This window comes from Phycodurus eques, chromosome 20, assembly GCF_024500275.1.
Source record: "Phycodurus eques isolate BA_2022a chromosome 20, UOR_Pequ_1.1, whole genome shotgun sequence".
Taxonomy (NCBI): domain Eukaryota; kingdom Metazoa; phylum Chordata; class Actinopteri; order Syngnathiformes; family Syngnathidae; genus Phycodurus; species Phycodurus eques.
The window spans coordinates 5,484,141-5,507,428 of record NC_084544.1 but is presented as its reverse complement, the minus strand read 5'-3'; the positions used below and the strand labels follow the sequence as shown (position 1 = coordinate 5,507,428).

The following is a 23,288-nucleotide window of genomic DNA, read 5'->3' as shown; positions in this document are numbered from 1 at the left end:
ACTTATTTACCCTTCAATTAATAATTATTTTTTCCCCCTCCAAATAGATTAAGCACAACTAAAAATGTAGAACATTTTCTTTTGGTGTTGAAGACAAAGATGATGACACTTTCTGTCACATTATCATATTTTGCCTCAGGTCAATGTATTCAAAAGGTTGATTTAGTTTGAGAGAAGAAAAGGGAGCACTGAAGCTTTTTACTCACTCCTGGTGGTAATATTTGGTCTGTATTTATTTCATAGTTAGTTTTGTAAGGTGATAAAATTTCTACAATTCAGGAGGCAATTAAGGTATGCGACTAGTCTTCCCATGCAGTCATTCACTGACCAGTATAAATATAATCAGGAAATCGTATGACATCCAGAGGGTGCTCGATGGGTGCTATACTTACAATTAACTAAACAGGACTTCAAGCATGTTGTCATCTATAATCAATTATATCTTCATTTCATTGAAAGGGCAGCGCTGACGAATTTGAATTGCCCGATGTTAAACCAAAGACTTTGCTAAAGGGCAGTAATTAGAAACCAAGTGCATTTCAACGCTATTGAGCGTGTACTGTAAGCTGCCAATCAAACTCCAGACAGTGGACATACTTTCTGTGCATGTGGTAAATAAATTGTTTTGCAAGAAAGAAATGCAGATTAGGAGAGTTTGACAGTCTCTTTGTGCTTCAAAATGTCACCGATGAACATAATTAAATGCCAAGTTTTAAGAGGCTATTTCTAGCCATGCAGCCTGTACTACAGTACACGCCACCTCTACACCCATCCATACATCCATCCATGTTCTGAGCCACTTATCCTCACAAGGGTCACGGGAGTGCTGGAGCCAATCCCAGCTATCAACGGGCAGGAGGCGGTGTACACCCTGAACTGGTTGCCAGCCAATCGCAGGGCACATATAAACACCCAACCATTTGCACTCACATTCAAACCTTTGGGCAATTTAGAGTCTTCAATTAACCTACAACGCATGTTTTTGGGATGTGGGAGGAAACCGGAGTGCCCGGAGAAAACCCACACAGGCACGGGGAGAACATGCAAACTCCAGGCAGGCGAGACCGGGGATTGAACCCCGGTCCTCAGAACTGTGAGGCAGATGCTCTAACCAGTCGTCCACCATGCCTACACCTCTACACCCACAACAAGAACAAGAAATCCTTCTTGAAACGTACCTTCAGGTGTTAACTGATATTACATTTTAAAAGGCATTCAATCTTGGAATTTTCCAATGTATTTTGAAAAGTTCTTTTTTTTTTTCCACATACATTAATTGTGTTCGATTCTGTGCAAACATTTCGTTATTATCGGACAAAAAGGGATGCACCTTCATGTCAATTGAATTCACAGCGACATTTTTAATGTCATAAAGGACACCTTTTTTTTGTTTTTTTTTGTACAATCCTTCATATTTGAAAATAATAGGAAAGCCACAAAAATGAAATAGCAAATACAGTAACGACTGCAACATAATGGTAAAATATTCTTCCAGGCCCAGCAGGAAAGCTGTTTGTATCAAAGAAAAAACTTTAAAAAGTTATTGAACAAAATCAAACCTCTCTACAAAAATGGTGGTGGGTCATTGTTGAGTAGTAATTATCTTAAAAGACATTTATTTTGTCGAACAATGTGCTCAATTTGCTCAGATTTCTATTTTCTTTCACTTTTTCAAATTTTTAAATTTCTTCAAGAAACCGTTGAAAATCTCGATTTTCCTGGAAATAAAATCGCACTTTTTTCTCACTCTCTTTTATAAAATCTCGACATTCATTTTCTTAGTAACATTTAACTGTAACAATGCAATGCAAATCATTTCATACTCAAAACATATTTTTCCGTTTCAGTAGTTTTCATTGTAAATTATATATCCCATTTCAACTTCCTCATTCTAACTTCTCAATTGCATGAATCCATCAATTTGTCTCAAGCACTTCCCTAATTAGACCTTGGCTGCATGCATCATTTAGATAATTGACTGTTAACACATGATTATTTGTCAACATGCAATCACGAAAATGGAGTGAAAAATTGGCTGTGAGCTTGATACATAAGAGTGCCTTTACAAATCACGCTAATTACAGGACATTATCCCATTAAGCAAGCCTGCTCTCAAAAGTCCTTTTAGCCTGAATAAAATGTGGCATTTTTGAGTCTCTGTTACTTGCTGATGAGTTTACACTGCGACAATAATGAACGCGTGACCCGAGATGTGTAAAAAAGCAGGTTGAATATCACACATGGTTGTCTCTGACACACTTATGTTGACATCTGTTAATTGAGCGTGAAGCAACAGATCCCATGTGATCCCAAACATCATGGGCCTCAATTAAGTGAAATTTGATGTGCCGTAGTTATGTTCCCTTTCGCATTCACATTTTCACATTCTCATAATTGCGCAAAGGGAGTTAATTTAATTGAAGCACTGTCTTCTCACGAGAATTGAGTCTAAAGTCACAGACTAAGTTGTGCTATTATGCAGCGACATGATGAAGTTTAGCGTATGCTATGTTCATACAATTTAAGTAATACAACAATAAAAGTAATTATGATGAGGATACTGTAACACTTTGATTCAACCAAAGTATTCTGTATCAAATAATAGTGCATTATTTTAGATTTCATGAAATTCAATGTACAGTAAATGTTGAGAATACAGAGCTGTTAGATACCGACATAACCAACATAGCCAAAAGATATGATGTATTTTTTTTTTTTAGCATATATAAAGAAATGTGTAATAAATACTTGCGGATTAGTTTACTGTATCTGAAGACATCCTTGCTTAAGTATTTGAAACAAAACTGTATATGTGCCAAACGTTTTGTCGTTGTTGTCATGTTGAAGCCCCGCCTCCTTGCATGTTAAAACTACTGTAACTAGTCTAATATTAAATCGAAAGAAGGAACATTTTCTCGCCACTTTTTAAAAAAATTACTTGTAGATTTGTTGCTCTAAAAAGAAATACAGTACAGTACTTAATTTTATTTTGTTACAACTTTGGTACATGACTAGTAAAAGGGTAAGAACAGGCAAGTAAAACGATCATGACATCGCCGTCTAGTTGGAAACTTTTGCTCGTGAGGTTGCCTCTAAGTGACACACTTATCTCGCTCTAACTTCAAGTTACAATGTTTACTTTTGTTTTTGATCCTCTCAGATGCAAAAGTAAAAGTGTGAACAACTTGCAGCTACTGTCGTTCAACACCAAACCCCTCAAGCCCTTTGCAAAGTTTTGTTTTTTTAAATAGTTACCAAAAAAAAAGCTATTTTCTATCCCAGTAATATAACGCGATTAATTTCACAGTGCTTATCCAAATGTAGCATCTTTTTAAAATGATGCAAGCTAATGAGATCTAGACTATGTTGAGTTCTGACCCAACTCTTCCTCCTCCACATAAATAAGATGGGGGGTAGGAGCGGGGCAGCCCTACAGTTTGAGTTTTTCTCATTTATGTCAAATTAGGTTTAATGCTCAACCCAGCATGCGCTGGAGCCTCTACTGGATCAATGACCTCTGAGCCTTCGTAATCTCTCGCATTGATCGCTCACCTCATTGATCATTATGCCAGCATTAGCTAATCAAACACAACTGCAGTAAACAAACAGCAAATAGAGACATACCCAGAAGTTTGGTCCCTTGGGAATGACCCAAAATGATGTGAAGAAAAATATATAAACTGAAATCCTCTTTGGAAGAGAATATCAAATCATACGATTGCTTAATATTTCACTGGCTTGATGAAATATGCATTGTAGCCCAGAATGGAGAAGGGAGGGAAAAATGCAATGATTTGGATGCATTATGTATGAGAAAGGTCCGCTGGCAAAAAAAAGGAAGAAAAAATGACAGCACAGTGCGATGTCATTGTGGGTACGCATCACTCAAGTGCAAACAGATTGCATTTTTTAATTGTATTTAGGGCTGCACATCATCCAGATGTTGCCTAATGAACTGAAGCAAATTTCTGCTTCACTTAGAGTACAGTAAAAAATCAGTAGCAATAATTATGCAACGTGTCCGTATGTACGTGTGTGATACACATATTATGCTAATCTTAAGGTTCAACATTGCATATTGTTTTGTTTTGTAGCTTGATCCATTTAGTTAGAAACATTAAGAGTAGTCAACATGAAAGCAATTTTAATCAGACTAAATTAAGCAAGTTAAATTCTAAAAGTGATATTAGCAGCGATTGAACCACAATTGGGATATTTTTTTCTCAAATCTGTTTACCAATTGGTAATTACTAGGGAAGGGAATAATAGTTGGCAGGATGTATTCCATTTCTAGCCTGAAGTCATCTGGTATAGGATCCTAATGTGGATCGGCAGCAATGAAAAAAATTAATAGTGGGTTAATGGATTTAATTGATATTTTTTTCCCGTAGTTGATCAAAGAAACATAATCAAATGTCCATCTTTTTCATTATCTTTGATGAATTTTTAGTTATTGCTGGCACCATTAATATAAGAAAGCGGACAAACAAAAAAATGGTGTTACAATTACTATATTACTACTACTTTAATGGTATATTGCCAGTTAACATTAAGTTGAAAATATAAGGTTTCTATTTTATAAATAATATTCTTAACATTTTCACACTGTTAAACTAAATAGCATAATTGCCTAAGTCCTTTTTAACTTACTGTCACAATATCAATAAAAATACTTTCCCCAAAATTGAGTTTTTCTTCTTCATATCTGTATAGATTCTCTTGCCTTTACGTCATGATAATCCCCAAAGGTTGAATTAAGGCGACTGGTCTCTGCTTGTTGGATGTATTTTTTTTTTTCGTAGTTTCTGAAAATGTTCCGATATAACAGTGAACGATGCTTTTTGGTTAACGATAAACGTTGACACTGTAACCAGTGATTGTGATCCTACAAGTATCACTCCATGCTAAAGTAATGGTGTGGATAAGTTTCTTTACAAATGAAAGTGTAAAACCTCATATTGATCCTTTATGAATGGCTAAATTAGAGTGAACTGTAAAAAGCTCAATGCATCGCACACCAAAGCACAGGTGTCCTTGTACGTTTTTACGGTACCCGAGGTTGAGAAAGAGCAATCTAATACAAGTGCAAATGTTAAATGGGGCGACATTGTAGCATTGATAATGTACACTCTGTCTAGCGCTAATTACCGCAAACAATACAATGCTGAGAGCTCAAACAAACATTCATATTGAGGCTACGTGCAAGCAGAAGGACTGTAATTCGATGTAGCAGGTCTATCCTTGGACGAGGCCGTGTTCCGAGACGGCTCTTCCCATTCCAAGTGCACTACTCAATGTTTTACAAGGGTGACACATTTCACCGTCTGATTTCAACTCTGCTTCTCCCACAGACCCGGATGAATGAACTTGTCTTGTAGTTGCTTCCTGGATCTGCCTTCTCACACAAGCATCACCTCCCTAAAAGCATCTACATCGGAGCGTCTTTTCAATTGACCTTTTTGCTAAGTTAAAGTTTTGTTGTGAATGACTGAATATGACATCGCCCAACATGGTAAACTTCAGACTCACACTCACATAAGGACACAATGTGTTCATTCTTGCTGCTGGATTTGAGTTCAAGGATAATACTGTAAATCACTGACGTGTAAATAAATATCAACAAGATCCATCAACAACTCCAAATGAACAACCACCCATTCTTAAATAAGTTTTACAAAAAGTGAGCTTGTCTCTACAATAAACACGCAAACTTCTGCTTCTGAGGGGAATTATTTCTGACTCATTTTTTGACTGATATGTTTTTTTAAATATTTTTGGGCAGATATAGTGATATGGGTGACATTAGCGGGACTGAGATGTGCCTCATTGACATTCATGAATGCATTTGATGTCACGCTGTTAAAAAAACTGAAGACACTTGAGGGCAAAAGAAGTGAAAAATGTGCTAGAAATGGAGGGGATGCCAGATTATTGATTGATTATCCTCACTGATGCCAATTTGCTTTGTAGTGCTATCCTGCAGCCACTTGTGCACATCTGTAGGAGTGATTAGCTCTGTGTACACTCTTGTGAGTCAAGGCCTGAGGTGTGTTTGCATGAACGTGTGTGTGTGTATGTGTGTGTGTGTGAGCGCTCATAAATAAATGTGTGTGTGTGTGTGTGTGTGTGTGTGCGTGCCTACACAAAACTGCGTGCTGCATCACTGACATTCAAATAATAAAAAAAAACAAAAAAACACAATAAGGCGAGGATTACATGTGATGCCATTTGGATGACAGAAAAATATTAGCCTGGCAGTGATGCGCCTTTTACGCTGTCACTTTTATTGTTGACTTAAATATAGGATCCTCTTGTTTGCACTTACTCATAACAAGTTAAAAAAACATATTTTTTTTGCTTGTGAAACCAAGGCCCCTTCAAATTATAGAACATTATGTTTCCGTGTGGAGATGTTTACCGAGGAGTTAAGATGTTTGTGATTTAGAACTACATGATTTTAGACAACAATGGTATGATTATTTCTGCATTTGGAAAAGTGGACATAGAACCAGTATTCTCTGTGAAATCTGCAATATAAATATACGCTACTTCACCCTCTTTTTTTTTTTTTAACCCTAATCAAGTAAACCCTAGGCATGTTTTTGTATTATTTACAACACTTAATTATAGGTCTTTAAAGACTTTTAAAACAATACAAACAGTTTTAAACATATAATATATGGGGAGAGAGAGAGCAAGAGCAATGGATAACACAAAAGTATTGTAAATAAATATGTAACAACACTTACCAACAACAACAACAACAAAAAATCTGTGATACAGCATGACTGCGTAGCCATATAGCGGGGGGATTACTGTAAATGTATTTGCAATAATGTGCGCTGCAATCATGTTAGCTAGCTAAAGCTTACGCTGACTGCGTTATGCGAATGCCTCCCAATTTGGCCCCTTATCCCGGCCCCAAATATTTCTTCTTCTTCTTTTCTTTTCTATGCACATGAACGCTGCAAGTGCTACATTTTAGCTCACATTTTAGCTCTGGTGCCATGACAACAACCTGTGATTGACCGTCACTCCATCATAGCCAAGGATCAACGCAAGCGCCATCAAGTGTGAGTATGCCCTCAAATAATGAGCCACTCATTTTACGCCGTGCAATGTGGCTTACTTTTATCTAATGAGACTGCAGCTTTAGACCGTTGGCTCAACTAATTGAGATTGAATCAACAGTGTCTCTACTTGCTGCAGCCAAGTGGTGGATTTACTTTTTTTCAAGGCAACAAAATCCATGTACAGTAGAGGTTTAGGACTGCACTGCAACATACTTCGTGATCCATCCATCCATCCATTTTCTGAGCTGCTTCTCCTCACTAGGGTCGCTGGAGCCTATCCCAGCTATCATCGGGCAGGAGGCGGGGTACACCCTGAACTGGTTGCCAGCCACATACAAACAAACAACCATTCGCACTCACATTCACATCTACGGGCAATTTAGAGCCGTCAACTAACCTACCATTCAAGTACCTTGTCAGCACTTGGCGTCATTATTTTTACCGACAATTTTTTTTCAAATGTCTTTCTTGCACTGTATTATATTTCTTATTATTATTTTGCCATCTGATGTGAACCCTTGAAGTGATACACCTTTTGACAAAACTTTGTAAAAGCCTTTTACTTTTGGGAGAAAATTAAATTCCATCAGCACAATGAAGGTGATGACGCCTCCTTTGCATTTTTTGAGAGGATAGAAAAGACTTTGGATAAGCATCAAGACCAATGGGAGTTCATATTATGAACCACCTTTTCTTCCTCTTCAACTCCTGAATGAGAAAAGAGAACTTTTTTTCCAGCTTTACCAGGACAAAACTGAAGTTTTATTCATCGCTCCTGAGGCCCAGAGAGAGAAACGTTTAACTTCGCCTGTGCTTCAAATCGGAGCCCCACCTGTGTGTACTTTGCATGTTCTCCCCGTGCCTGTGTGTGTTTTCTTCGTGTTCTCCGGTTTCCTCCCACATACCAAAAACATGCATGGTTGGTTAATTGAAGACTCCAAATTTCCCGTAGGTGTGAATGTGAGTGTGAATGGTGGTTTGTTTATATGTGCCCTGCGATTGGCTGGCGACCAGTTTGGGGCGTACCCCTGCCTCTCGCCCAGAATCAGCTGGGATAGGCGCCAGCATGCCCGCGACCCGTGTGAGGATAAGCGGTACGGAAAATGGATGAGTGGACAAACGCTGTGTTTATATCCATCAGACGTGGAAAAAACTGGGCTCTGAGCTCGCTTTTATTCCAAATTAAAAATATAACAAAAAATAGGTTTTAATTGCTTGAAGAACATAGCCAGAGTCCACCTCATACTCTCTCGGGCTAACACGATGCTGCTAATGCATGCTTTCATCACCAATCGGATTGACTATTCTAACGCTTTCTGGTCTTCCCAAAAAGCGTATTGGAGGTTTACAATTATTCTGTCCTCCTTTAAGATGAACTAATTTTGTATAAAACTGCAAATATATGTGCAACAGAATAAGTGGATATGAATGCACTTTTCTATCTATACCATAAATGTGTTCAAATGCATTGAGTCCATGTTCAATTGGAAATACTGTAAATGCTGTTGTATTAGACATCTAATTTTAGGCCATTAAGCAACAATTATTTTAGACGGAAGTAAAAAACATAAACAACTGAGATTATGTGGTTGCACAACTGTGTACACCCTGTTATAACTGGGTGTTACCGTTGTGTTCACTCACAACTCCGTCTCTCAGTAGCAGAAAGAAGAAGGTGAAAAAAGAAAAAGAAAACGTGTTGGGCAATAGGGAATACAATGATGGAGACGAAGTCCATTGAGTGGGAGGAGAGATGAAGAATGATCCCTGATTGTGGTTGTCTTATGAGGGGAATCCGTCAAGAGTGACACCAGGACAAATAACATTTGTGCAGCACACATGAGACTTAACTTTAGCATGATGTTTTTTTTTTCTACTTCCAGAAATAGTTGAATCGAATGCAATATTGATTATATTATACACTGGCTGCACTTATGTGCATAAATGATTGAAATAAAAAAATCAGAACCAGTGGAGGATTGAGTCCCATCTGCACACTCACAAAAATGAAAGTCGCATATTGGAATTGGTTCTAAAATTAACGCTGAAAGTAAGTGATGTGGCTTTTACTGGCTTTATGACAATAGATTCAAAAGAATACAGGTTTGTCTCACAAATTCTTATTAAAAAAAACCTTTACGTTGTGAGGACAATGGCCAGAAATAATGAGCAAACCATTTACAATACTGTATTGAAAATTAAATGGGTTGGAAACAATAGCAGTAGTCCAAAAGATTAGCATAGATTAGAATTGGATGTCTGCATTCAAAAAGGCTCTTCTTGAAGGAAGTTTTTAACCAAAATAACTCTTTATAAGATTTTTACTCTCTCTTTCACAAATACATTATTGAACAAGTTTAGATTAAGTTATATCCTAAATCTCGCAAGAAAGTTCGTTTTAAGGGACAGGTTCTAATTTGCAAGTGAGGGTGAGGAGAGATTAAACAAGGGATTAGAAGGGTACAAAATCATTGCAGAATGAGGAGACCCATAAAGTGGAGAAGAAAAGTAAAAGTAAGCAATTTGCCTGAGAAACAAAAAATGCGAGGATCAATGCTTAGCTAGTTTAAAAGACAAGCGAGTGTCGATGAGGTGTAGTTCTAAGGTATTCCTCTGGAAATTGCATGGGAGGTTGTGCAGAGGCAACCCCAATGAATAAATAAAGAGATAAAGCTCACTGAACTGTCTGCGTATTCACATATAGAAGGGAAGCAGAGTGCAAAAAATGCAGTCATATTTTCAGGAAAATCCATTTGCGAAAATTGCTTTTGAAAAGCACCTACGCTGCAGTATCACTAATATCGAAAACTGTCCTAACGCCAATTGTCATGCTGTCACACCAATGTGGGGGAGGTGCGTTGCAGTTGCATACTCTCTTGCTGCTATTTAAACGATGCCATTTCTATGACGGAGCCAAATTAGATTTTGATCCAAAATGTGAGCCTTGCAAAAGCCAAAATCTTCAACAGTTGGCGAGTTGCTGTTGGTTGACTCAGCGGTAATGCATGACAACTAATTCCCTCAAACAGATTATGATAATTTGTGCAGTAAAACTCCCACTGCTTGTATCCAAAAATCTAACAGCTGCTATTTTTTTTTTTTTTTCCTGCTTAAATATTAATGTGACATTTGAACAGGCCCTAGGCATCTCACAATGCCTGCGCCAAGGTTCAAATATTGTTTCTTCTTCATATTTCTGGATAAAAGTATTGATTCATTGAGTGAGTCATCTGCAATGGTTGGCACCCACCTCAAAACCAATCTAGATGTTTCTATCACTGACTATTTGGTTCTATCTATCTATCTATCTATCTATCTATCTATCTATCTATCTATCTATCTATCTATCTATCTATCTATCTATCTATCTATCTATCTATCTATCTATCTATCTATCTATCTATCTACAGTGTCTATGGTCAACTGGATCATCTAATTAGAATTTGACCAAAAAATGATTTATGTATGTATTTTTACATATTTTTCATCCCCTCTTAGAAAAAAACTGCATCAGAATGTAAGGGAGTGTTAAATGGTGATAGCAGTATGTGTCATTGTCGGGGGTTCATCACATTCAGTCCCTGTTTGCCTCAGTTATATCAATATCGAAGATGGAGGTACACAAACATCAACATCGAGTCATTCGCCACCTGCTCGAGACCAAACGAACCTATGTAGCCTAGCAACAGCTCGGAGACGGGCTTATTAGCACTGCGAAGAGAGATGAATGTCAAGAGGAAGATATTTGGCCCGTCGGTGCCATTTACTCATTTACACAAGCAGAAATCAGAAGGACCATGGGCTCAGATGCGTAAGTCCAATTTCTGCCAGCCGCCTCCACTCCCGTCCCCTCGAACGTGTTTCGTTTCTGACAGCCTTGCATTTGTAACGGCCCATCGATCAGGCCGCTACACCAAACTATTTGGCCGCTATCTTTCTCTGTCTGCCAAGACTGGATCTTTTTTTTAATTGTCAATTTATTATTTGTCCTCTTTTTGTTTCAGTTGCGGATGTTGTGGGACCCGTGCAGCCAGTTGATGTGTGCCAACATCGCAGTGCCATGAAAGCAGCTTTGCTAAGTTCACTCCAGCCTTTCTTTCACTCTCTTTTTCTAAAACTTAAATGGCAGAATTTTGAGGTGATAGTCTGAAAAACTGAAGGTAATTACACATGAGTGGGTGTTTCCATGCGTGAAGGAGAAAATGTCATACTTGTCACGCTTGCTTCAGTTACTACAAACTCTGGGGCGGCCACTACTGTGGTTCATGTGGTCAAGTGTAAACAGAATGATGCAAACCCTGGTGCGCACCAAGCAAGTGGACCGAAGCCACTTGAAGATGTGTGAATCAGTTAACGTCAACTCAAGTGGAAACATGTCACAGAGTCACAGTAAAAAAAACATCAGAAAAACACAAATAAAGAACATCCATCCATCCATTTTCTGAGCTGCTTATCCTCACAAGGGTCGCAGGAGCGCTGGAGCCTATCCCAGCTATCATTGGGCAGGAGGCGGGGTACACTCTGAACTGGATGCCAGCCAATCGCAGGGCACACATAAACAAACAACCATATGCACTCACATTCACACCTAGGGGCAATTTAGAGACTTAAATTAACCTACCAATGCATGTTTTTGGGATGTGGGAGGAAACCGGCGTGCCCGGAGAAAACCCACGCAGGCATGGGGAGACCATGCAAACTCCACACAGGCGGGGCCGGGGATTGAACCCCGGCAGATGCTCTAACCAGTCGTCACCGTCCCACCCAAATACAGAACAGTATAAACCAAATTGTACGTGTCTTGCGCAAATGACCGCAACGTTTCATTTTAGTGGCTATTTATGACATTGTAGTTTGATTCGAACACAGTATAAAATAATAAATTTAATTCATTTACCCCATGTGACAGCATTTATGGATTTTATTTCTACTGTTTTTCTCATGCAATACATCACAAACATGGACCAATCAGCATGTGACTATGCACATTCTTTTTACTGGGTTGATCAGTGATGTGAACTGGTGAGATGACATTAGTTGGCCAGAATATTGAACACATACTCGCTGGTAGGTGCAATTCAACAGTATAATTAGTGCCTTTTAGTTTAGTTCCATGTCTCCAACAGTGAGTAGCAAAAATACACCACCACTGGGCCCACCACAGCGACGGATTCTGCATGGCGGGAATTTGCGGTGCTTGCAAATAATCACAAATCTCTTCTTGTGCGATGGAGTAATTCCCTGCTCTCCTTCCAGTTTTAGTCTGCTCAAAGATATTAATCTTGTTTGGCCCGCAACCTTAGAAAGTGCTTTGAGTTTTGCCCCCCCTGTGTGATAAAGTTTAACACCCTGCTTTCCAACCTGCTGACTTGAGTAACTAAAAGATCATCATGTTGTGAGCGTAAGACTCAGGATGGAACATAAGGTTCCACTGAGTCAGCATAATAGGAAGGTGCTGAGCCATGTCAGATTTTGGAGGTAAGTAACAAAACCTTAAAATCACATCTCAGGTGGACCGGGAGCCAGTGCAAGGTGGCCAGGATAGGGTTAATATGATCAAACGTTCTAGTTTTAGTCAAGATTCTAGTTTCAGCATTTAGTACTCACTGCAGGGTTTTAATCACAGACATGGGAAAGCCGGAAAGCAATAAAATAGTCAAAGTGAAAAAAAAAATATAAATAATGAACTATGGTGGATGGTGAACATGGATAGTATGGCCTGTATCGTAGCAACATTGCGAAGAAAGAAAACGATGCAGTTCTAGTAATGTTCTTAAATATGCAGTTGAACGGAAAACGTTGAGTCAAATATAACACCCGGATTTTCTGCTGAGTCACTTTGGGAATCGCTATTTCTATCAAGATTGAAAATGGTGTACTTTAACAGGGACCTGTGTCCGGCAGGACCAATAACCAGCAGATAAGTTTTCTCACGGTGTAGAAGCAAGACGTTACTGGACATCCAACTGTTTAACCTCACCAAGACCCGCCTCCTGGATACAGCAATTGTGTGTGTTAGTTACTGTAAGTATGGTTGAGTATCATCAGCATAATAGTGAGAGTTAATGTCACATTTACATACATACTGTTAACTGTATATCTCTAAGTGGGAGCATAGATACTGAACTGTAGAAGGCCAAGTACCTTAAGAAACTTACAAGACACTGGTGTTGATTATTTTTTATTTTTTTCTAATTTGAGCAATAAATGTAGGCTCACATGAATTCCTGCAATTGACCTTCGTCCTTTTTTTTTTTGCCGAATATGTGAGCAGTTGAAGAAGTTTGCAAAGTTGAATCCAGTGTTGTGGGACTGTTTATGATCGCAGAGGTTGGAGGCCAGTGCACATTTCATTATCCTGCACGGTGCATTGCAGAAAACTAATCACAGCGGCCGTACGCAAGAGGTGGAAATGGCATTCAGTTTCACCAATGGACGTTCCAGACTATTAAACACCAATTTCACGATTAGTGAACCAGATGTTGACGCATCTATGTTAAACAGTTTTCCAATCCGCTGACTGAATGATACACTGTTCATAGCTGGAGCCGTGATACGATGAAAATGATCAATTATTGTAACTGCTGAAATAGAATTATAGTGTTAGTGCCACGAAACTGCTACATTATTTTCAAGTGTTTTTGTTGACATGTTATTGTCTCTGGGACTTCTGGGCATCAAAACCGTCAATTTCTTGCTATTGTGTGAATATTGAAAGAACTACTTACCACTATTGTTGTATGGGGAGTGAAACCAATTCAAATATATTGATAAAGATGGAGGCCAGCAGATTCTAGATTTTATTTTATATTCAGTGTTAAAGCCCTTAATACCTTAATACACTTTATGGCCGCTTCTTCTTTGAGGGATAACCTGTTACTGGTCAAAGTTATCTGGAGATGATAAAAAAATCATATTTCCACAACAAGCTGCTGATCACGGTTGCTACTGTTCTCAGTAAGATGGTGCACTTCAACATTGTTACTTGATGTCAGGAGATTTTGTAAAAACAGATTTATGTTCCGTGCTGGGTGATATGATCGGATATTCTGCAAGTGGCCAGCAACGTCACCAGACTAATTGCTTTAGACTTCTTTCTTTATAGAACACTGTTTATGTACTGATTTTCCTGCAAACTTGGATGAGCTGAACAAAATAATAATAATAAAATTAGACCACTAAAGCAATATGCATGTCCGCTCCAGATATGCTGCAGAGCTAGATTATTGCAGTGATGTTTGCAGAGTAATGGGGCGGGCGTGCCTATACCACATCAAACCGAATGTATGTACATACTGTATATACAATAATATATATTATACAATTATGTATTGATATTAAGAATGATTGTTGTCCTGATTAAGCCATGGCTTTACTCAGCATCTACATATATTTGCATGGAAGCTTTAGATTGCTATGGCATATAGTGATGAACTCACCATTTCTTTATTTTTTTTATTTTATTTTATTTTATTTTTTCAGGTAGGGGTCATTTCTGCCGCATCACTCATCATTTACATGAAAAAAAATGCCTAGTGGAATGGTCATTTAATTTTATTACTGCCATTAAAAAAAACGATTTTATGATATTGGAATGGGGTGGCCACGTGGATTCTCACTGAGAGGCGCAGGTGGCGAGAGAGAGAGAGAGAGAGAGAGAGAGAGAGAGAGAGAGAGAGAGAGAGAGAGAGAGAGAGAGCGCTAGAGGAGAGAGAAGGTCTGCGCATTCTGATCTTGTCGTCACACAGAACCGAGACGACGCTGTCAGACGCCACGTTGACATCTGGGAATAACTACAAACTGCATCTTTTTCTCCGCACATCGAGATCCCGACATTTTTCTTTTTTTATTCTTTTTTTTTTTTTTTTTTTTTTTGCACACAGATGCTGGGTCGAGAACTTTCCAAAAGGGGTTTTATTCCGCCGTTCCCGGATCACAACCCTCCTCCACCGGTGTCCACTCATTTTTACGTGATCCTAGTTTCAAGGGGATTATCATGCCTGCAAATGGTGACTGTCTGGATCGATATTTAGCTGCGCGGCAAGTCGGAAGGGGAACGTTTTGGTTTTGACGCGGTTCGTGCCTATACGTGGAGCAGCAGACGAGCGATCGCCGTGATTTTTTACCCGCGTGGAGTCGACCAGCTTCCACTTGAAGCGTTTCATTTGGGTTTGCTGATCCCCCCCATCCCTCCCCGCTCTCTTTTCCCCAGGTGTGAAATATATCCCCCATTCAAACAGACTCTGAGCCGTTCGGCGCCTGCAAGACATGCTTCAAGCCAGTTGCTCGCTCCGAGCCTCCTCCATGCATTGGGATTTTTCTCAGCACCGACACCGAGTGAATAGCTCTTTTCTAACCATCTGAGAACTATCACTGTAGCGTAGACCCGGAGAGGAAGCTTTTGCCATGGACACCGCTTCGAGTCAGGACGAGGCAACCGGACCCGAGAGGGGACCGGAATGCGCACGCCAGAGAGGGGACAGGATTGGGATTTTTGCTGTGATGAGAGGGGGAACGCGTCAGTGGAGCCGGGTGATGCTTGTGCTCTATGTGGGGCTTCTCAGCGCATCGGTAAAGGGTGAGTCCCCGTAAAAGAGCTGAAGTCATGTAAAATGCGGCAGGCTCCCCCCCATCTTCCATCCTACTCTAACAATGACACCACCCACTATCACCCCGCAACCACTGGCTGAATGCAAATCGGCACCACACGCACGCACACACATATTCATTAGACGCATAAGGATGCGCCTTGTGATGTTGCACCTTAACATGGAAGAGGTGGCAGCTGCGTCAAGAGCTTCTAACTATAGAAGTCTTTTGTGAAATGTAAAGCAGCAGCAATGTTATAGATTAGAAAGCTTTTTAAAAAAAAAATGCATTTATGTAAATAAGATGGCTGATGCCTTGCGTATTGTGGAAACTGATGTGGAATTGGGGAACACCCCCCCCCTCCCCTCCCTCTACCAACAGAGAGAAGTGGAGAGGGGGGACTTACAAAGGAGTTGTGTTCATGGCTGGTGTTGTTGGTGGTCTTAGGCTAATTGTGCCCCCCAATTCGAAAGAGTTAAAGAGGGGGAAATCTAAAAAAAAAAAAAAAGTGCAAGCAGGCGTTCAGCATCCATAATGCGTCTTCATGTGTGCGCAGAGAGGGGGTGGGGGTGTCTTTCTTTTGAATCCTCCTTTGCCTTCAGACGTCAGAAGATCCCCCACTTTTTTCTCTCTCTCGCGCATTAATGACCAACGCACTCTTGCAGTCGAGCATTCAACAGATAATTTAAAATCTTTGACGAAGTGACGATAACCTTTTCTTTGTTTACATCAGTGTCTTGGCTCCGTAGATCATATATTGGACTTTATATATTTAGCTTAGTCCGTGTAGTGACGAGGCCACAGTGGATTTGACGGCAGTACATTGTGGCTCTCGCCCACTCCAATTTTTGGCACATAATCCACAAGTGAGTGGGAATGTGCTTTTCAGCTTCAGCGATATTCTCTTATTAAAATGTTCTTCCACCCACCAGATGACCAAACTTGTGTCATCAAGCAATTTTGTTTTTACTCTCAAGTGTTCAGTATTATTCAATGGAGAAATGCTCATCAGGGTGTTTAATCTGAATCCAGGGAGCTCTTATTTACTGAAAGTGTCCCACCTCTCTTGGAGGTCAGTGGACGATTGCGATTTGTGCGTTCCTGCACGGGAGTCACCAGCAGTTGCCCCATCCCCCCATTAAGGGGCACCAGAGCCCCACACTAAGATGAGAGGTGGATTGATTCAAGAAATGAGGCCTGTAGCTCATGTATCCTGTCCCAAGATGGATTGAACATAACGATTCAAACCATACAAATGTTCTTCATCTGTAGGCTGTGTTTGACAAGCGGCAGTCAACTCGCCTCGGGTGCATAAGAGGTATTCATTTGCCCAACAGCGCCTGACTTTAAAACAACATTGTAACCTCTCTGTGCACTCTCACGGTGTCTCCCGAGAGGTGTCGAGAGACGTGTCAAAGAGAGCTCCGAGTGATCAAAAACAACATTCCCGGAGGACCTGTCGCTCAATAAGCGGTAATCAAGCTCAAACCCACGGAGGAAAGAACCTGAGGGTGGTTGAGAGAGGATGACGTCTGCAGACTGGTTCTGGCTCCAGAAGTGTCTGATCAGGCTTCATCTTCTGCTGCATATCTGTTTTTTTTTTTGCTATGATGATGATGATGATGCAACCCACAGTAATGCTATACAATCTAAAAGAGTTTGCTTTAACTTCATAGCATCGCCTTGCATTTACACAGTCATAGAATCATGATCAAATAAAGATGATCAGAATCATCTTTATTTGGACATACTTGGCAAATAAAGATGATTCTGATTCTGATTCTGATTCTGATTCTGAACAGATGCAATCTTTTTTTTGTGTGTGTGTGTCTAGTAGTTAATTGCATTGTGCTCCAATTATCCACAGAAAGGAATTAAATGCACTCACATAATCCAGACATTAGATGAGAAGGTTCTGATTGTGCCTTTATGAGGATAACAATGACTCATTTTTGTTGTTTAGTTTGGAGTCTGCGTCATACTAAAAATTATGTGTAATATACTGAATCACTCATGCAGAGCTATAAGGTATCCAACATCGATGTGAAATGGAATCTCGGTTTTCGTAGGCCCTAGTTTCTGTGATTTTTTTGGATGATTTTTTTGGGGGGCGGGGGGCGAACTTTTGTCCCAGTTTTCGTACATCCCATTGGTTTTCAAACAGTTGAAAACAGTCTGTACCAAACATTTGCTTGCCTTTGTGACTCATTTGAGCCACTCATTTCCTGGGATAGAGCGCCCGCACAAAGCATCCCATGTAGTTTGCGCAACTTTATTGAGTGTTTTCTTTTTGAGTAAGCATCACCTTGCGCGTCCAAGGGGAGCATTTGTAACTTTTTTTTTAATGCTCATTTATTGAGTGTGACTGCCTAACAAGCCCCCATGGGACCAAAGAAAGTTCAATTTTCACAAATTGTTTCCAATAGGAAATATTGCTTCAGTTTTCGTCAGACTTTTTGAATGGATTAACCGGGAAAGTCGAGGTTCCACGGCATGTTGCAAATTTTGATGCATCTTGCATTTCCATATTGCAAGTGCAAATGTACTCAGTCTGATTTCAGGACCATAGACAGCTCTAGCAGCCAACGACCCCAGCAAGCAGCTGCTTCTCGCTGGATCGCAAGCTGGCTCTTGAAATTGGGATTTCTCCAATGTTTTCATGGCTTTGCACCCCCAATTAGACACAGTCACACTTTAGGAGCCTATCTAACAAGATCTGATCAGATTTCTGCTTCTAATTTCATACTAAATTAGGCAAATGCGAGTCATTTTTAAATGAAGGGAATGTGTGAGCGGAAGTGAACTGAAGGCAAATCCCGGTCAGACTTACTGACATGCAATACTTTTTTTTTTTTTTTTACTATTATCATAAACTACTTTTAGTCTTACTTTTATTAATCTTAGTTGGGGTATCAGGAGTTTCACCGAGTCAAAACACAATGACATGGTTGATAGGAAATGATCATTGTTATTTTTACAGGGTGCAAAGTGCCAGTGTCCTCTAAATTTTGGTGCATTTTTTTCTCAATTAAATAATCTGTAGGCCATTTATTTAAAAGAATAGTGTTATAAGATGAGGTTGGGGTCTATTGGTTTAAACTATGAAAACAAAATTGGGAGGCGTCACCATTGCTTGCAAATATTTGCTATTGGTGGGGGAAAAGGGCTGAATCCCAATGCGAATAGCGCAAAATTTGTGAGCTTTTTTTTTCCACATCCAATTTACTAAATGAAATACACCATTTTTGATGTCGAACCACCTAGTGTTAAATGATGGTATAAAGTACAACTGACATCAGATTCAGGTAATTGTGCAGAAATCAGGGAACATCCAATTTGCCCAAAACAGAGTTCTATTTTTTTTCCCCCGGAATCGAAAGTCAGAAATTTCGGTCTGAGTCTTCTGCACTTCAATTAAAACTAAAAATATTAGTGTTTGCTTTACATCTAGAATATTCTCACGGGACCAGGCCCCTAAAATAATGTACTATTGACTTCCTGGAAGACATATTGGCCCAAACGTTGGCCAACCACTCCCATATGTCCGATGCAATTAACGTTGCCATTGCTTCATCTAACCTCTCTCCCACCTGTCCTCCTGCTACATTCTATCTCTAATCTGCCGCATGCTCTGTTGCCTCCTATCTCCCATCTGCTATCCACATTCACCGGTGCGCAATAAATGGAGAAAGGAAACACATAAGGTAGCATATTTATTCCAAACCAGCGAGTGTGTGGAATACATAATATCTGTGCGGTCAAGAGAGGGAGAGACTGCGAAGGTGTTGAGCGACGGTCGTGAGGAAGATTGTGCCAAGAAGCAGGAAAAGACAATGCAAAGATGGGAAATAACTATTAAGAGGAGCTTTGGGTTTATGTGCCTTTGGAGTGTCGGGTGATTTTCCGCCGTATAGTAAATGATCAATTTGGAGAGCTCGTTTTCTTATCAGTCATTAAGGAGACTCCTGTTTGGACAAATAGCAGTGCGTGCTAAGTGAGTGTGTGCTTATTCATGTTTTTGTAGTGAGCTGTCACCGTATTTCAATCTCACATGATGAAAGTGTTGACAAGCAGGTCATCGGCTAGTGTAAAAGAGGCCGTGAGTGTTTCCTGGAGTCGTGCTGTTTTGGAAGTCCTAATACCACCTGCTGATGTTTCTGTCGTCTCCCTTCGTCACCGCCCTCTCTCGCTCCTCCCAATCGCGCTGTCATCCGTTTCCAGATGGCTTCAGCTCTGTCGCCGCGCGCTAATCTCAGCCACAACGGTGACTCATACTCTCTCGCTCGCTTACTAATTCATGCACGCTGGCAGACTTTCCCCAAAATAGTCATAAATGCATACATGCAGCCATTTGCTAGTATGCAGTGGCTCATTGACTTTTACACACACACACACACTCACAAACACACATGTACACGTGCACACACGCACAGACAAAGTTCAAGCTTCTGAACTCAAAAGTCTGATGTCCTTTTGCAATTGACTGATTAAAGTGGCACTTACTGAGATGGAGGAACAGTACATACAATTGTTCTATCAGACGTTTCCCCTATTAAGCACGAAACAATGGAATAGGACTTTAATGGTATTTGCCGTAAAACTTTGTATTATTATTGAACAATATGCACAGTACAGTCAAAGCAATAATTTTTCTGACTGGAAGCAAGTCGGAAGTTTAGTGATGAAAAACAAATGACATATAAGCTTTTCCCTGATGTGTTGCAGACATACGGACATTCGGTACATAGAGATGTCACAACTAATTTTAGTAAGCCACAGTAATATTGCTATTGGTAATATATTCCTGTGACTATTGTTATATTATCTTTCAAAATGTGTTGCTCAACCATTTGTGTTCAAATATCAGTTGCTGCGACACCGATGCTATTAGTTAGCCTGTCTATGGAATTTCCCAATATGTGTTGGCATAAAGCTAGTGGACTGTAAGGTAAAGTTATGTTGTTGTTTTTTTAACACACAATGTGTAATTTTCTTGGTTTTATTTTTATTTTAGCTAAAAATTGAATCGTGATTGACAATAAACAGCTTGAAGCCTCTTTTGGGAAGACTTGCAAAAACAGCAAAGCAAAAAAAAATGGCTGAATGACTGCTCATATCGCAAACAAATCCTAAATGAGGTCACTCCGTAGAAGGCTGCATACTGGAGTTTTGTCTTTTGTCTATGCCCCACACTTCGATTGATGGTAGTTTTTCCCCCAATCCTACTGTGGAGCAAAAGATTCATATACAGTATTGCATTGTATTACATGAGTTCAGTGCAATCACCACTGTGTTCTGTATGCATTCGTACTGGAATACCATGTTCACCTTTCCTACCACAATCTCCCAGTGGAGATGTTTGGTTGCTGCGGGCAGCTGGCTGATGTCAGCATGTGTTACAGTTGCAACCGCTGCAACTCCACTGCTATCACACTTCAGAAAATTAATTCTCTATCTTAAGGTAAAAATAAATCAACACGTACCTTGCATCCCCATATATGGAAGAGAAAGCTGCCAAAGACATGATTTTGAGTTTTTTTTTTCTACTCTCCCTATGCTACTGTCACTGTCAGACAAGGGAATTTTGTCTAAATCCTCCCATAGAAAGGGACTGATGTAGATGCCCTGGCTGTCTTGTAAAGACGCAAAGATCAGGGAAAGGCTTTCATTGGCTTTCTGACGTTAGCTGGTCTTATCTGACTGCAATGATCCAGGAGATTGGAGATTAGATTTAGAGCAGCTAACTTGTCCTTGTCTTTGTCATGTTACTTTCCCTTCTTCATTTCACTTTATAGCCAAGCTAGACACAATCTGCCTGAGGTATTTTTGAATTTTATTTTGGAATGGTGCAGTGGAATTGTGTAGAGAAAACTATTGCTGCATGTGTTGGTTACCTGTAGTTGCAGTACTTTAGGTGAAATAGGGTGTAATTCTATTACCTGCACAAAGAAACAACAACAGTTGTTCCTTTAGAAAAAAAAATCTAAATGAATATTTAAAACTGCCATAATTTACATACAAGTAAATGAAGTTCATTGTAATTACAAAAAAAGCTTTTCATCGTAACTAAATCCAAACCAAAAGAAGAGTGTGTGTGGGCTGATGCAGCTGATTCATGATGATTGTTATCTACTCCTGACAGACACCCACCCACTCACACACACACACACACACACACAAGCCTTCGTGGGGGGCACTTTGCATCAGAATCGAAAGGTTAACGCGTTCCACACTCAGTTAAAATGAGCTGATTGATCATGTGCTTTCCAGCCATCGCCTGGTGGTAGATGAAATAGTCCTACTGGGGCTCTAACGAACTGGCCTTTGGCTCACATCTCCCTCTTGGGTTTAATATATAACAGTTACAAGAATCTCCCTGCTTACAGTATTGTGTACGCGACTCTGCTTGAAAAACGGGATCATGTTGTACTTAACACGTCTATACGTTAATTTGAATTCTTGTGGAGGGCAGAACAGGCCATTCTCGATTAATCTTTACTCAGCAATTTGTGAGTTTGGACCTTCAGCATATCCTCAATGGAGAATAATTATTAAAGAACAAAAATATTGTGTTAATATTGAACTGGGTCAAAGTACTCTATTATAATTTATTGTGTTTTTATTATTATATATGTTTCATATCATCCTTGTTTTGATGATTTGCCAAAAGATTGTCATATGTATGATTGTCTTTTTTGCAATTGCTAAAAAAAAGAAGAACAATCAGAAGAACATAGCACTCAGGTTCAGTCAAATTGCTCCCTCTATTGTCACAGCCTGCTCATGGGGCATAATTACATACAGTATATACATTGCTATAAGATCTTATGATGTATTAAACAGTGTTACACATAACTAATTCTTTGTCATTTTTACCCTGGGGAAAAAAAAAACAAAAACATCCATGCACAATTTCTGAAAAATCGCAATTCTTTATTTTATTTTGTGCAGTTGTACCCAAGCCAATAAGTTTCCAATTTTTATTATTTTTTTTTGTATTGATGCAAAATTAAAAATGAAACCTGCCACATGTTGACCATAAATTAATTATTATAGGAGACGTTTGTCCTGATTCAGTCCACATTGGGCATCACTTTATCATGGCCACCTCAAGCATTTCCAGCATTATATAGAGCGATCCCCCTCTAAATGAAGCCATAATTCTAAAACATAAATTTAATGACGTCCCAAACTAAGACTTGATAGTAATGACTTAGACTGTAAACTCTGATAGGAAAATGTTTACTGCACCAACAAATCAGTTGAGCTGTGTGGTCAGTTCCTCTTTCGACTTCTACACAATTAGACTGCACGGAAAGAGTGCTGCTTTGAAAGCAATCTATACCTACAATCTACGGATTACCCACAAGAAGGTGTCCTTTTTCCCCATCAAGCAGGATGCAGAGCGCTGTGCAAAACAACTGAGGAGAGCAGACAAAGATCCCTCTAAATGAACTGTAGAGTATTAGTTCAAGACCAACAATGTCTTAAGTGCTCACATAGCCTTCATTGAGAATATTCTTCTTTTGCAATGTTTTTTTTTTTTTTTTTATATCCCATATTGCATTAGCACCACAGTGATTATACTAAATGTGTGAATAGGGAAAATGAGCTGCTAATTGACTT

At 39.5% G+C, this 23,288-nt stretch overlaps 1 protein-coding gene across 1 annotated transcript in view; it reads left to right on the top strand.

The window, feature by feature from the left end:
- The first annotated feature begins 15,025 nt into the window (after window positions 1-15,025).
- csmd2 (CUB and Sushi multiple domains 2) overlaps window positions 15,026-23,288 on the top strand; it is a 148,813-nt gene continuing 140,550 nt past the window's right edge. The window contains exon 1 of the mRNA XM_061664441.1: window positions 15,026-15,651. Within this exon, the coding sequence (XP_061520425.1) occupies window positions 15,480-15,651 (172 nt within the window). The 5' untranslated portion in view covers window positions 15,026-15,479. The remainder of the gene's footprint in view (window positions 15,652-23,288) is intronic.